Source organism: Portunus trituberculatus, chromosome 6, assembly GCF_017591435.1.
Source record: "Portunus trituberculatus isolate SZX2019 chromosome 6, ASM1759143v1, whole genome shotgun sequence".
NCBI classification, from domain to species: domain Eukaryota; kingdom Metazoa; phylum Arthropoda; class Malacostraca; order Decapoda; family Portunidae; genus Portunus; species Portunus trituberculatus.
The window spans coordinates 2,161,389-2,176,676 of record NC_059260.1 but is presented as its reverse complement, the minus strand read 5'-3'; the positions used below and the strand labels follow the sequence as shown (position 1 = coordinate 2,176,676).

Here is a 15,288-nt window from a genome sequence, read left to right as displayed (position 1 = left end):
CACCTGTGGGAAAAGATATTATTTAGGTTTGGCAACATCAACAATACTGGCAGCAGTAATGTGTGTGGCACAGATTCACCAACACTCACCTCAGTCCTGGGCGGTGGGGCTGGTGGGGCTGATGGAGCCTGAGTTGTTGGAGAGGTCCAGCACGCTGCGCACCTCAGCCAGGAAGCTACTGTTGTCCTGCGGGGCAGCCAGGTCCGGCTCGTCCAGGCCAGCCTGGCCCAGGGACTGTGTGCTGGCGGAGGGGGAGGGCGGTGGGCTGGGTGGTGCCTCAGCACTGCGGAACATCCTCAGGAACTTGGTTGCCTTCTTGCGGTGGGCGGCAGGGCTGCCGGCCTCACTGGCGTTGGGCGTGGTGGTGGCACTGCTGGGGCGGGATGGGGTGCGGGGTGGCAGGTAGCGCACGGCGGGGGTGCCGGCCACGCGACGGTGCACCGCATCGATGGCCACCGGCAGAGCCTGGGTGTCCCCCCGCCCCTCCACTACCGCTGGGCTGCTCGTTTCCTCACTGGTGGAGGAGGAGGAGGAGGAGGAGGTCACCCAGCAGGGCAGGGCTGTTCTGCTGCAGCATGTCCCTGGTGGTGGACTGGCTGTGGGACCGGAGGGGGGTGGAGGTGATGGTGTGCACCCCCTGATGCTGCGGCTCCATGGCGTGGTCCAGGTGGCGGGAGATGAGCCGCTCCAGCTGTGCCTCCAGGATGCCAGACGACGTCACCACCAGCTGCTGCGGACCCTGCGGCACACACACACCTCATCACCAACACCACCACACTAACCAAGCTGTGCACCACCCACCACCCACACACCACACACCCATAATGAAACATGGCAAGACACTGGCACAGGCTGGAAGGAAAGTTAGTGTAGGCTGAGAGAGGATGGTATATGCTGGTATAGGCTGAGAGAGGCTGGTGTAGGCTGAGAAAGGTTGATATAGGCCGAGAGATGCTGGTGTAGGCTTAGTGAGGCTGGAATAGGCTATGCAAACACTGATATAGGTGGTGAGAAGCTGTGGGGAGACTGATATACACTGGAATAGACAGTGGGAGGCTGGTATAGATTGGTATAAGCAATGAGAGCATGCAGGAGACTTGTATACCCCTTGAAGACACTGGTATAGCCTAGAACAAGCTCATATAGGCTGTGAAAACCTGTGGGACAACTGGTATAGACTGTAGAAAGCTGGTATAGGCTGTGAAAGACTGTGAGAGATTGATATAGACTATGAGAATCTGGTATAGGCTGTGAAAAGCTGTGAGAAGATTGGTGTAAGCTGGTATAGGCTGTGAAAGATTGTGATAAGACTGGCATCGATTGTGAAAGGTTGGTATAAGTGTAGAAAGGCTCTGGGAGGCTGGTACAGGATGTGAGAGGCTGGTATAGATTGTGCAGAGCTGTGGGAAGACTGGTATAAACTGTGAGAGGCTGGTATAAGCATAGAAAAGCTGTGGGAGGCTGGTATAAGCTGGAAAAAGTTGTGAGAGGCTGGTGTAGGCTGAGGAGAGCGGTATAGACTAAAGTGAGCACTGAGAATGGTGACAAGATGGAAAAAATTTGGAATATGCTGGTATAGAATCAAACACCCATAAACACGTAACAAAAATGACACAAGAGGCTGGTGTAGGCTGGAATAACCCTTGAAATGCACCACCACAAGCTACACCACACCACACCGCACAGGAACACACCACACGTCACTAATCCATACTGTACAACACCACACCACACCCTCCCCACCTCCTCACGCTCTTATCATACCACCCCCCACCCCCACACCACCCCATGACACCCCTACTAACACCCACACACGTGCTAACTAACCGGCCGGCCCAAGAGAGTGCTAAACGAGGTAGTTACAGCTGTGGAGGGGAGCTGGAGGGGGCTCGGCCGGAGTGGGGCAGGGCGGGGCCGAATGACAGGAAGGCGCGAAGTTTCTCAATATTTTTTACGGGGTAACAAATTAATGTATGGTGTGTATGGGTGATGTGTATGGTTATTTATGAGTTTGTGTACTTTTCGTTTTTTTTTTCTACTTTTTTTTTCATTACATGGGTTTATATAAGATGTGATTTATTTATTTGTTTTTTTTATTTAATTTTCGTGTTTTTCTCTATAAAAAGTCTCGAGAGCAATGAAAGGTCACACATATATTAAAAACAAGGGCAAGATGTGGAATTATAATGCAAATATATAACCAGTGACATTTCTGGTAACCTTTGCTCAATATAGAGATTACGTAACAAGACAAGACGAGAAATGTTATGTGATAGCGTATAGTGTAAATAAATTAACAATATAACAACGAATATGTAAATGGAATAAATACTCTGTTAATTATATCTAAAAATACAAATAAACAAATGAATAAATGAAAAGTATGTACATCAACCACAAACAAAACGTTAAATATAAATCAATCAATGAATTATGAATATATAAACGCCAGTAAAAAAAAAAAAAAATATATATATATATATATAGAATACCTAAATAAATAAAACAAAATAGATAAATAAAATAAAAAAACATATAAATAAAAAAAACACCAAATCCAGGACAATAAAAATAAATCAGATAAATTTAGTAATGAATGATCCAACCACGTGTTACTGTTATTGTTATCGTGGGAGGTGGCGAAGTTGACAAGGGCTCAGCTGACGAATGTTTACATGATAACACGGCTCACGTCAATAAAGAAGACCAGTTTTCTTCCTTTTTTTTCAGGGATACTCTTCCAAGTTGGTCTGGTGGTGACGTGGGTTCGCATTTACTGTGTTATGCAGGAAAAGGAAGGGGGGGAAGGGTGTTGATAAGAGGGGAAAAAGAGTATGTGGGAAACTATGGGGAAATTGTTTAAAAAGAATGGAAAAACAAAAAATCGGAAAATAAGTTAAATAGGAAAAAAAAAGGAAAAGAATAAAGGATTAGGGAAAACTAGAAAATTGGTATTAAAAACGATGAAATAAATAAAAAAAGTGAAAAATAAAGGAGTAGGAAAAAGGGGAGTGTTAAAATTAATATAAGAAAATAAAGAAAGAAAAGAATAGAGAAAAAAAAGAATTAAAAATATATAAAAGGAGGAATAAGATGGGAAAAATATATACAAGGAAGGAAAAAAATAAAAGGAAGGAAAAGATGATGGGAAAAATATATAGGAGGGAAAAATGACGGGAAATAATATAAAAAGGAGGAAAATAATGATGGAAAAAAAAAAAAAAAAATGTGCTAAAGAGAATGAAAGAAATGAAAGAATGTGATGATAACTGATAAGGAGGAAATAAAGGAGGATGGGGGAAGAAAAGGGGAAGAATGTTAAAAGAAATAAAAATAAATAAGAAGGGAAAGAATAAAAGAGTAAAAAAACGAGGAAATGTTAAAAAGTAATAAAAAAAAAAAAAAAAAAGGAAAAGAAAAAAGGAATAAGGAAAGAAACGAAAAAAATAATGGGTTAACAAAAATAAAGGAAATAATAAGAAGAAAAGAATAAAGAAGAAGAGAAAAAGGTGTTAAAAGAATGAAAAAGAAATGAACAAGAGGAAAAATAGACGTAAAAACAGAAAAAAAATTATAAAACTAAAAATAAAAGAAAGAATATGATAACAACAACAACAACTACTACTACTACTACTACTACTATACCTTCGTGCCCTCAGCCGCCTTAGCTATGTCAGTGAGCATCCTTCGTGACTCCTCCAGGAACTTCTCCCTGTCTCGGTTCAACTGCTCCACCGCCTGCACAGAGGAACACACACACACACACACACACACACACACACACACACACACACACACACACACACACACACACACACGAAGGAGGAGGAGGAGGAGGAGAATACGAATAATAATAATAATAATAATAATAATAATAATAATAATAATAATAATAATAAGATGATGAGGAAGAAGAAGAAGAAGAAGAAGAAGAAGAAGAAGAAGAAGAAGAAAGATTGACATGTGGGAAAACGTAAAATATCTTTAAAACACACACACACACACACACACACACACACACACACACACACAAAACCTTACCCTTTCAACACCACCAAGGCAGACATGCAACTAAACAAGAAAACAAGTAAACAAACAAGTAAACAAGTCAGCAAACAAAGTAAATAAACTCAATAAATCAACAAATTAACATACACAAAAATAAGACAAAAGAAAGAAGGAAAAAAAAAAAAAAAAAACAATAAATCCAGGTGTTTCTCGATTTATGCGTGTTCAGATCGCGTAACTTAGAAATAACACAAGTAAAAAAAATGTTGTGATGTTTTTAAATAATGCGAATTGTTCAGAATAACACGATGGCAAGGATGTTAAGTTGTGTGGTTCAGGTGATGCAGCCACCAAGCGTCACCAGGTGCTCCCCCCCCCCCAACACACTGTCCCTTTGTGCAGTGTCCATTAAGCTTACCTTTAAATGGGCTTCCTAAAAATGATGATGGTTTTGTAACTACTATATACTTCTATACTACGGCTACAGTGGAAGGATGCGTGCTTTGGGGTCTGAGGGTCTCCAAGCACATGGGTTCGAATCCTGTCCACGGTCAAAGTGTAGGTTGGGCTTCCTCACTTGGGGCAGCGGTTTCCTAGCGGGTGGGCTTTGAGATAGGAGGTACCACAAAAAGTATCCCCTTTAACACAGAAATTCCTGTGAAAAACCCACTTGGAAAAAAAAAAATAATAAATAAATAAATAAATAAAAAAGAGAAAAAAAAAAAAAATAAAAGCGTTTGATTGTTCACTGTGAAGGCACCGCTAGTGTTGCCATCTCTCCGCTGTGGTCTCTCATCGCCTGGCCAAACACATCACACACATCCCACACCACACGTCCTTCACATTAAGGCAATTTCAAACGTGTCAATATGCGAGTGGTAATGCTGCCAGCTAGATGTGTGTGTGTGTGTGTGTGTACAGTGTAGAACCTGGAACAGTGTACAGTTTAGTTCAGTAATCATGTTCATTTTATGCGATTTTCACATTATGCGATCCCTTCAGGAGTGTATCCCTCACATGAATCGAGAAATCCCTGTACTGACTTCACAAACAGAGCACCATAATAACACACACACACACACACACACACACACACACACACACTTTTCTGCTTAATAAACACAATAATTATTTCTCTCCTTTAGTCGACATTACATCTCTCTCTCTCTCTCTCTCTCTCTCTCTCTCTCTCAACACCCAAATTATTACTATTACTATTATTACCACTACTATTGTACTCACCTCCCGTCCTAGCCCCGCCCAGTTCCCAGGTGCTGTGGAGTCCTGCCTCGCCATGGGCCTGTATCCACCCAGCCCCAGGGGGAAGTCAATCCCATAGGCACACCCATAGAACAGCACCACCACCAGCAGCCCCAGGAACAGTGCTGTGGCGTGGAGGTGGTACGCAGGGGGCACGTTTTCTATGAGTTAAAGAGGAGGCTATGGTAAATTTAAGATGGAGGTACGTTTTCTATGAGGGTTTATAGGGGAGGCTATGGTAAATTTAAGGAGGTACGTTTTCTATGAGGGGTTAAAAGGGGGGGGGCTATGGGAAATTTAAGGTGGAGATACGTTTTCTATGAAGGGTTAAAAGGGGACATATGGTAAATTTAAGGTGGAGGTACGTTTTCTATGAGTTAAAGAGGAGGCTATGGTAAATTTAAGGTGGAGGTACGTTTTCTATGAGGGTTTATAGGGGAGGCTATAGTAAATTAATGGTGTTTGGAATTATGGTTGAGGTGTTTTTTGTTATGTTTTCTTTGGTGGTTTAGAGGGGAGGCTATGGTAAATTTAAAAGGTGTTTGGATTTGTCTTTTTTTTTTTTTGTGTGTGTGTGTGTGTGTGTGTGTGTGTTTCAGGTCTTTTGTTTTTTTTGTTTTGTTTTCTTGTTTTTTTTTATTTGTTTTGTTGATGTTTGATGTTTTTTTTCTTTTATTTGTTAGTTTGTGTGTGAAATTGTGTTTTTGTCTGTCTGTCTGCCTGTCTGTCTGTCTGTCCAATCAACCAAACACACACACACACACACACCACCACCACCACCACTCACGGTAGAAGTTGGTGGTGAGTTTGCCGCTCTCCGTGCCGAGGTGTTGCAGGGGCTGGAAGAGGAACCTGGACACCGTTTCTGCAATCACCATTCCCGGCGTGATCTCCTCTATTGCGTCTATCATCAGCTGCTCAAAGTACCTGGGGGGGAGGAGGGAGGGAAGGGGAGGAAGAGGAGGAGGAGGAGGAGGAGGAGAGGGAGGGAAGGAAAGAGAGAGAGAGGAGGAGAAGGAAAAGTTATGAAGGTAAAAAGAGAATGAGGAAGGAAGGAAGGAAGGAAGGAAGGAAGGAAGGAAGAGGGATGACAAAAATAAACAAACAAATAAAATAAAATAAATAAATAAATAAACATGGAACCTCACACACACACACACACACACACACTTACTTCTCACAAACATCTGGACTTCCGAAGAGATTGACCTTGACCCAATCATACACAGTGCCAGCAGAGGTCTTGGAACCCGGCTGGCACTCCTCAGGGATGCCAGCGTACCCCCTCCTGGCCAGCTCTGCGTGCCGCCGCGACTCTGCCATCTGGAGGAGGAGGAGGAGGAGGAGGAGACATAAGGACACTAGCGAAGAATGAAAACACACACACACACACACACACACACACACATTGACAAAACAAACACACAAACACAGAGAAACAGACATACAAAACAGCAAGCAAAGGACATCAATACTCAAACAGCAAAAATGACACACACACACACACACACACACACACACACACACACACACACCTTATACATGTGTCTCCAGTGCCACAGACAGCAGATGAAGAACACCACAGCGCCCATCATCCCCAGCACACAGCCCCACCGCAGCTCCTTCTGTATGTCCCGCACGAACAGCACCACCGCCCACACCGCCAGCGCCACAAACCCGCCACACAGCACGCACAGCCACACCTGAGCCGTCGGAGAGATCAAATGAATAAAAGGAATAAGTTAATCTAATTTTAACCCCCCCTGATAAATAAAAAAAGAAAGAAAAAATAATTAATCTAATTTTAATCCCCACCTTCCTTTCTCACCCCCCCCCCCGGTAAAAAAAAAAAAGAAAGTTAATCTAATTTTAATCCTGCCCTTTTCTCTCTCTCTCCTCTCAGATAAATAAAAAAAAGAGAAAAATATATTAATCTAATTCTTAATCTCCTCCTTCCTTCCCCCAGATGTCTCCTGTTCAGCCAAGAGATAGGATAGGATAGGAAGCTCAGGGTCCATGGAGAGAGAGAGAGAGAGAGAGAGAGAGAGAGAGAGAGACCTTACCTCGAGACTCTTGGCGGCCTGGATGGCAGTGTGGGTAAGGGTGACGGCTGCCTGGAGGAGGGACGGTGATGAGTCAGAGGGCGGTGTCTCCAGAGTGAATGCCTCTCGCAGGAACTCATCCACCTGCCAATTAGACCCCTTCCTTATTCACTCATTCATTCATTTATTCATTATTATTCATTTCTCTGTCAATTATCACCTGTTATTCATCTATCTATTCATTTATTCTTTATTATTCATCTGCCTGCCCATTACCACCATTCATCTATTCACTCACTCATTGACAGAAGGGATTTGAGTGTGTTTGGGTAGGTCACAGTTGCAACACCACAAAATCCCTTATCGACACCACAAACACCTTTATCAACACCACAAAACACCATTAACCACCACAGACACCTTATCAACACCACAAAAATCCTTATCAACACCACAAAAATCCTTATCAACACCACAAACACCTTTATGAACACCACTAACACCTTATGAACACCACAAAACATTACAAAATCCTTTAACACCATGAAATACCAAAAAACACCACAGAATCCCTTATCAATGCCACAATCACCATAAAAACACCTTATCAACACCACAAAACACCATTAATTACCACAAAAATGCTTATCAACACCACAAAACACCACACAACACCACAAAATTGTTATCAACACCACAAAACACCACACCAACACCACAAAACACCACAAAATCCCCTATGAACACCACAAAACACCATTAAACACCACAAACATCACACAACACCACTTCACCACCACTCAACTCCTTTCCTTACCTTGTGTGGGTCAGCTTCACTCCTCAGATACTCCTCCAGGCCCTCCCAGTTGTCCCGGGTCACCACCACACTCACCTGCCTCACCACCGCTGTGTTTCCCTCCTTCAGGATGTCACCAACCTCCTGCAGAAGATATATCATTAAAACAGAAAGGAAGGAAGGAAGGAAGGAAGGAAGGAAGGAAGGAAGGAAGGAAGGAAGGAAGGAAGGAAGGAAGGAAGGAAGGAAGGAGGAGGAGGAAGGATATTACATGTTTTAAAGATGTGAGATAAGTAGAATTAGGAAAAGGGAAGAAGAGGAAGAGGGAGAGTGAAGAGGGAAGAGGAGAGAGGAAGAGAGAGAGAGAAAAGACGCATTTCTTTATACACTCGCCTCTTCCTTCCTCCACCTCCTTCTCCTCATCCTCCATACCTCCACACTCTATCTTCTCTATACTGGAATGACCTCTCTGCACACACACACACACACACACACACACACACACACACACACACACACACAATAAAGACTCAATGAAATGGAACTACTAATTTTGAAGGCCAGACAGGAGAGAGGGGACCTAATAACGATGTATAAGATAGACAACCATAAGGAAAAGATAGACAGACAAGACCTGGTAACACTGATGGAGGATAGACGAACACACACACACACACACACACAGATAGACAGACAAGACCTGGTAACACTGACAGAGGATAGACAAACAAGAGAACACTCCAAGATCATGAAAAGTCAGTGAGTGAGGAACATTACATAGGACAGCAGACACCTGGACCGGCTTGAGTGAAGAGATTGTAGCAGCAGAAAGTGTGCACAAATTGAAGGAGTTAGACAAATGTAGATATGGAGACAGGTCACTATGAGCCCCACTCCAACCCTGTAACATGCAACTAGGTAAATACACACACACACACAGAGGACATGGAAGGAAATGAAGACAGGAAAACTGCAGGGGAGACATCACAGAGACTAACCTTCCACAAAGACACACAGAAATGTCAAACAGTTTAGACAAGAGAGACACTGAAGCAAACAAATGAGGAGAGGAGAGGAGAGGAGAGGGAGGAGGATGGCAGGTGGGAAGGAAGTAAGGAAGGAAGGAAGGAAAGCTGATGACCAATAACTAGAGGAAAGAAGAAAAGAAAAAGAAGGCTGGAGAGATGGAAAAAAGAAGGAAAAGATGAGGAAGGCAGGGAAGGAAGAAGGGATGGACGGATGGACAGAAGGAAGGCAGGAAGGAAAGAGTTTTGGAGAGACAAGACAACAACAACTAGGTAAAAACAACGACACACACCTGCAGCCTGAGAGTGTTCCAAAGGTGTTGAGTGGCACGCCTGTAGAAAGCCTGTAGGTCAAGCACTCCCTCCTTCGCCAGCATCTTCTGTAGCTTGAGTGACGTCGATTGCTCCTCCTACGTGAGAGAGAGAGAGAGAGAGAGAGAGAGAGAGAGAGAGAGAGAGAGAGAGAGAGAGAGAGAGAGAGGAGAGGAGAGGAGAGGAGAGGAGAGGAGAGGAGAGGAGAGGAGAGGAGAGGAGAGGAGAGGAGAGGAGAGAAGGAGATGATGAGCAATAAAGGGAGGGAAGATGAGAGAAAGAAAGAAAGAAAGAAAAGAAAAAGGAAGGAGAGAAGGAAGAAAGAAGGAAAAGAGATGAGGAAGGGAGGAAAGAAAAAAAAGGAAAAAGAGAAAAAAAGAAAGAAAAGGCAATGAAGGAGAAATAGAAGAAGAGAAGAAAGAAATGAAGGAGAGAGAGAATAACTAAATAAAGTCACGATTCTGATAATTCAAACAGATATGCAAATTAAAAGTTACTCAAATCTTAAGGCAAATATTTCATGATTCTTGTAACATTGTACGCTGGAGACACACACACACACACACACACACACACACACCAAGCACTTGAAACATTAAAGAAGAAGAAGAAGAAGAAGAAGAAGAAGAAGAAGAAGAAGAAGAAGAAGAAGAAGAAGACAAGGAAGAACACAAAAAGACAAGAAAAAATAAATAGACAAGGAAAAAACGAGCAAGAAGAAGGAGAAGGAGAAGAAGAAGAAGAAGAAGAAGAAGAAGAAGAAGAAGAAGAAGAAGAAGAAGAAGACAGTATCCAATCCCCCTCCTTATCTCACCTCAAGGGAGTTTTGCAGCGAGATGAGACGAGAGACACAGTTACTCATCTCCTTTGACGCTCCCTTAACCTCCTCCTCCTCCTCCTCCTTCTCCTCCTCTGCCCACCACCCAGTATCTCCTCCACTTCCTCCTCCTTCTGCTGTGGGAGAAATACATCAATTAGACACTTGGATAGGATAGGATAGGATAGGATAGGTTAGGTTAATAAATAAATAAAATAAATAAATAAATAACCCCCCCCCCCAGAAACAAGAACAATTACCTTCCTTCTCCCTCTCGGCCTTTCCAGCGTTCCTCCCCTGCGGTCGGCCAGCTTGTCCCCGTCTCCCCTGCACCCCCTGCCCTCCACGCCCCCCCAGGTCCGGCAGCATGTTGTGGGGGTCCATGGCGGCCTCGGAGTCACGGTAGAGGCGATTTAGAGAGAACGCCAACTCATCATCGTCATCATCAAAGGGGTTGTGCTGTGCCGCTGCTGTTACTAATGCTGTTATGATGAGGAAGATGGAGAATTTAGTGCTGTAGCCTATTCTGTATGTCTTCCTGCTTTCTTTGCTGTTATTTTGTCTTATCTCTGTTTTTCTTTCATTTTCTTCTTTTTCTTTGTTTTCTTTTGTCTCTGTTTTTCTTATTCTCTCTTCTTTTTCTTCCTTTGTCTTTCTTTCTGTCTTCTCTATTTCTCTTTCTTCTTCTTCTTCTTCTTCTTTGTCTTTCGTTTTCCTTTCAATCTTCTCTTTTCCTCTTATCATTTCCCCATTTTCTTCTATTTTTCCTCCTCTCATCTCCTTTTTCTTATTCCTTCTTCTTTTTCTTCTCTTCTTTTATTTTCTGTCTTCATTTTTTCTCTTATTATTTCTTCATTTTCTTTTTCTTCTCTTGTTTTTCCTCCTCCCATCTTTCTTTCTTTTATTTCTTCTTCCACTTCTTCATACTTTCCTTTATTTTCTCTATTATTTCCACCATTCATCTTTGTTTCCCTTAATTTTCCTTCTCTCTTCTCTCTTTCAGTCTGTTCTTCTTCATCTCTTTCTCTTCTTTCTTTTATCATATTTTTCTTCCTAATTTCCTCTTCCTTGTATTTTTCTTCTTTTTCCTCCATTTCCTCTTTTCCTCTCCCCTCTATTCTGTTATATTTTCCCTTTTCCTCCTTTCTTCCCAATTTTCCTTCCCTTTCCTCCAGTTTATTGTATTTTTTCTCCAATTCCTCCTTTTCTTTCTTCTCCATGCTGTCTTTTCCCTCTTTCTCCTCTATTTTCCTCTTCTCCTTTACTCCATTTTCCTTCTGTTTCCTTCTCTCCCTGTATTTTCCCTCCATTTCCTCTTCTCTCTGTGCGGTCTTTTTGTTCTCTCTCTTTAAATTTGCTGTGTTTTCCCTTTTCCTCCTCTCCTCTCACTTTTCCTTCTCTTTCCTCTTCTCTCCTCTCTATCTTGCCTCTTCCCTCTCTCATATATCTTAGTCTTTTCCTTTTCTTCTAATTTCCCTTCTTTTTCCTGCTCTCTTCTCTCCACTATGTCCTCCTTCACCTCCTCCTCCTCTTCCTCTTCCTCTAAGCCACTCTGACAGTCTCCCCAGTGCTGGCTGACTGGCTTTCTGCTTCTCTGTGGCTTAGCTGGCTTTGTGGTCCTTCCCGGGTCCCCACACAACACCTGCAAGAAATTAATGGGTTATCTAAATGGGTTAATTCAATGGTAAATGGTACAGTGTTGATAGCAGTGGGTTAGGATGGGTTAGCAGGGTTTTTTGTGTCTTTTTCTGTAGTCTGCCATTTTCTTTTTTCGTTTTCTTTCTCTTCTCTTTATTTTTGGCGTATGGTAAAGAGGTAATACAAGTAGGTTAGGTTGGGTTAGATTAACACAGCAACAACAAAAACAACAATAACAGCAACACCAGACACAGACAAACAACAATAATAACAACAGCACCACAGGAAATTAGACGTGATAAGGCGGGAAATCTCACTCCCTCTTCTCACAGCCACAGCACAGTGAATAAGGCGTTATATGGCACTATACTCACCCCACGCGCAGTGCCGGTGGTGACGTAACACTGCACGGTGGAAACTTAAGCGTCAGGCGTGGAATAATTAGGAAAAGAACGGAAAATAGACGAATGATTGTCAGTTTGCTTGCTTGGCGCTCTTTGTTTACATCTTGATCTTGATCTTGATGTGTATTCTGCTAATCGGTCTTCTTTTTTTTTCCCTCTTCTTCTTCTTCTTCTTCCTCCCCTTCCTCGGTCTGTCTGCTTCTCTTTTTTCCTTTTCCTTTCCTCTCCTCAGCCGTTCTGCTCCTCTTTTCCTCTTCTTCCTCTCGCTACTTTGCCAATCAGTCTTCTCTTTTCCCTCTTCTTCTCCTTCTTCTTCTTCTTCCTCCCTTCCTCGGTCTGTCTGCTTCTCTTTTTTCCTTTTCCTTTCCTCTCCTCAGCCGTTCTGCTCCCCTCTTTTCCCTCTTCTTCCTCTCGTTACTCTGCTGGTCTGTTCCTTCTTTTTCCTTTTCTTCCTTCTCCTACTCTGCATGTGTCACTTCTCCTCCTCCTCTCTCTCTTCTTCCTCTCATTCCTCCGTCAGGTTGTCCCCTCTTTCCCCCTCTCTCTCTCTCTCTCTCTCTCTCTGGACAATACACTCGTTCTATTTATCATGCTATACACCAAAACAAACTGAATTATGACAAGGTACAAACATGAGAGAGAGAGAGAGAGAGAGAGAGAGAGAGAGAGAGAGAGAGACCCAGGATAAGAAACACACCATAAATCTGTCTATTCTTCATTTTCTATCTTCCATTTCCTTCATATCAGTTGCCAGAAAGTTGGCTCCCAAATAAACTATCCATTCACACCAAGAGCACAATATAAACCCAGACCTAAGAGATATATATGACTACTATACATATACAGGATATACATATACATTGCGAATACTGCAGTGTCTTTATATGTGTGGGTATGTATGTTTGTCTTGTAGCGTGTGTGCGTTCATGTGTGCGTGTATATAGTCGATTATCTGTTTTTTTTTTTTAACAATAACAACAACATCGTAAGTTTAACAATCACGAAAGTAGATTAACAAAATTTAATAAATGTCACTATTTAACGTAATTTCCCCTTCTTTTTTTTATTCACTATATAACATGATCTTCACTACTGCCTGTTTGTCCGTGTTGGTGTTATTTAATGCATTTATGAATTAACTCCAAAATCTCTACATTAAAAAAAAAAAAAAAACATGATCTTTACTAATGTCCATCTCTGTGTTATTTAATGCATTTATGAAATTAAATTTAAAATATCCACATTAAAGACATTACCTTCACTACTACCTGTCTGTCCGTGTTTATTAATCCATTTATGAATTTGACTCCAAAATATCAACATTAAAAACAATAAAAAGTTAGGATAAAAAGGCATTAAAAATACACCAAAAACTAACACTAATCAGGATAAAATCTCGAACACTATTTTTTTCATTACTATTTAAAGAAAACCTATGCTAAATAAAGGGAAGACTAAAATAACTAGGGGTTATGTTGATGTTTCCAGTCGTCCAGCCATGCATTCAAGTCATCTGCATGCTGTTCCACCCACTTAATGTTCCCTTCGAGTTCCTCCACGGCTTGCATCCTTGACCTGGCGCCTGACCCGGCCTCAGGATTATCCTCAAAGAACTCCTTCACCTGTGGGAGTGGGAGAGGAGTGAAGGATGTGCTTAGGAAGGGGAAAGAAAGTGTATAGGAAAAAAAAATATTATGTTTTCATTTATTTTTTTTTTAAGTGAGAGGGAAATTCATGCCAAGGGTAACAAAAATAGGTAAATAGAAATGTCCACTTACATGCCAGTTCCCGTGCAGGATGTGAGGAAGGGGAAGGAAGAATGTGGTGTGAAGAAAGGAAGGAAGGAAGGAAGGAAGGAAGGAAGGAAGGAAGGGATTGTGTGAAGGAAGAATTGAAGAAAAGAGAGAAGGAGTGACGGAAGTGTAAATTAATGATGGAAGGATGACTAGAGAGAGAGAGAGAGAGAGAGAGAGAGAGAGAGAGAGAGAGAGAGAATACACTACCAAATGAAGAAGAATAAGTAAAAAAAAAAAAATATATATACAGATTTACAAAAAAAAAAAAAAAAAATTATGATAACAAAATATTGAAAGAAAGAATACAAACTACACCCATACAAACTACACCCATACAAACACACCCATACAAATTACACCCATACAAACACACCCATACAAACTACACCCATACAAATACACCCATACAAACTACACCCATACAAATACACCCATACAAATACAAACAGGTAAACAAATACACTTACTTCTCGCAGGTGAATCGGCGAGTATAGCCTTGTAATGACGTACTTTACCATACGGCCCAAGTAGCGGTTGTTGAGAGTGAACCTTTCGACCATCTCATCCCAGTGTGACCTGCAATGGTGGTGGTGGTGGTGGTAGTGGTGGTGGTGGTGGTGGTGGTAATAATGGTAGTAATATGGTGATGATGATAGTGGTGGTGGTGGTGGTAGTAGTAGTAGTAGTAGTAGTAGTAGTAGTTGTTGTTGTAGCAGTGATAATAATGATGATGATGATGACAATAACAATAATAATAATAATAATAATAATAATAATAATAATGACAATGATAACAAAAAACAAAAGTGACAACAACAACAACAACAATCACAACCCCCTTCACCAAACCCCAACTCTCCCCACCCCCAGGTAAACTAATTAACCTGCCCCCCCCCGCCCCGCCCACCGCCTCACCTGACGTAACTCCAGACAAGGTGAGTGTTCCAGGGGGTCTTGGCGAGATTGTTCAGCATGGAGAAGTAATCCTGGCTCCTGACCACACTCTCGTTAGCAGACAAGCCCAACAGTCTGAGGGAGAGAGAGAGAGAGAGAGAGAGAGAGAGAGAGAGAGTGAGTGAGAGAGAAGGGATAAGGATGCTGTGTGTGTGTGTGTGTGTGTGTGTGTGTGTGTGTGTGTGTGTGTGTGTGTTTTGTGGTTTATAAAAGTGTGTGTGTATTTATTTATGTGA

At 42.1% G+C, this 15,288-nt stretch overlaps 2 protein-coding genes and 1 long non-coding RNA gene across 3 annotated transcripts in view; all 3 read right to left on the bottom strand.

Annotated features, from left to right (window-relative positions):
- Window positions 1-253: 253 nt before the first annotated feature.
- LOC123518397 (chloride channel CLIC-like protein 1) lies at window positions 254-10,787 on the bottom strand. Its single transcript, XM_045279212.1, has 10 exons — window positions 10,521-10,787; window positions 10,258-10,397; window positions 9,425-9,541; window positions 8,128-8,250; window positions 7,332-7,454; window positions 6,804-6,971; window positions 6,443-6,591; window positions 6,056-6,195; window positions 5,251-5,429; window positions 254-739 (listed from the first exon to the last, which is right to left on the bottom strand). Exons 1-10 carry the CDS (start codon window positions 10,642-10,644, stop codon window positions 512-514), a joined length of 1,491 nt encoding a protein of 496 aa, XP_045135147.1. The 5' UTR covers window positions 10,645-10,787; the 3' UTR covers window positions 254-511.
- A 925-nt stretch (window positions 10,788-11,712) lies between these two features.
- LOC123518394 lies at window positions 11,713-12,473 on the bottom strand. The gene is made up of 2 exons (XR_006678777.1): window positions 12,273-12,473; window positions 11,713-11,902 (listed from the first exon to the last, which is right to left on the bottom strand). It is a non-coding gene; the product is annotated as an uncharacterized LOC123518394 (long non-coding RNA).
- Window positions 12,474-13,003: 530 nt separating this feature from the next.
- The window catches only part of LOC123518389 (glutamyl aminopeptidase-like), a 13,577-nt gene continuing 11,292 nt past the window's right edge, over window positions 13,004-15,288 (bottom strand). The window contains 3 exon segments of the mRNA XM_045279199.1: window positions 13,004-13,924; window positions 14,566-14,674; window positions 15,014-15,127. Of these exon segments, the coding sequence (XP_045135134.1) occupies window positions 13,766-13,924; window positions 14,566-14,674; window positions 15,014-15,127 (382 nt within the window). The 3' untranslated portion in view covers window positions 13,004-13,765.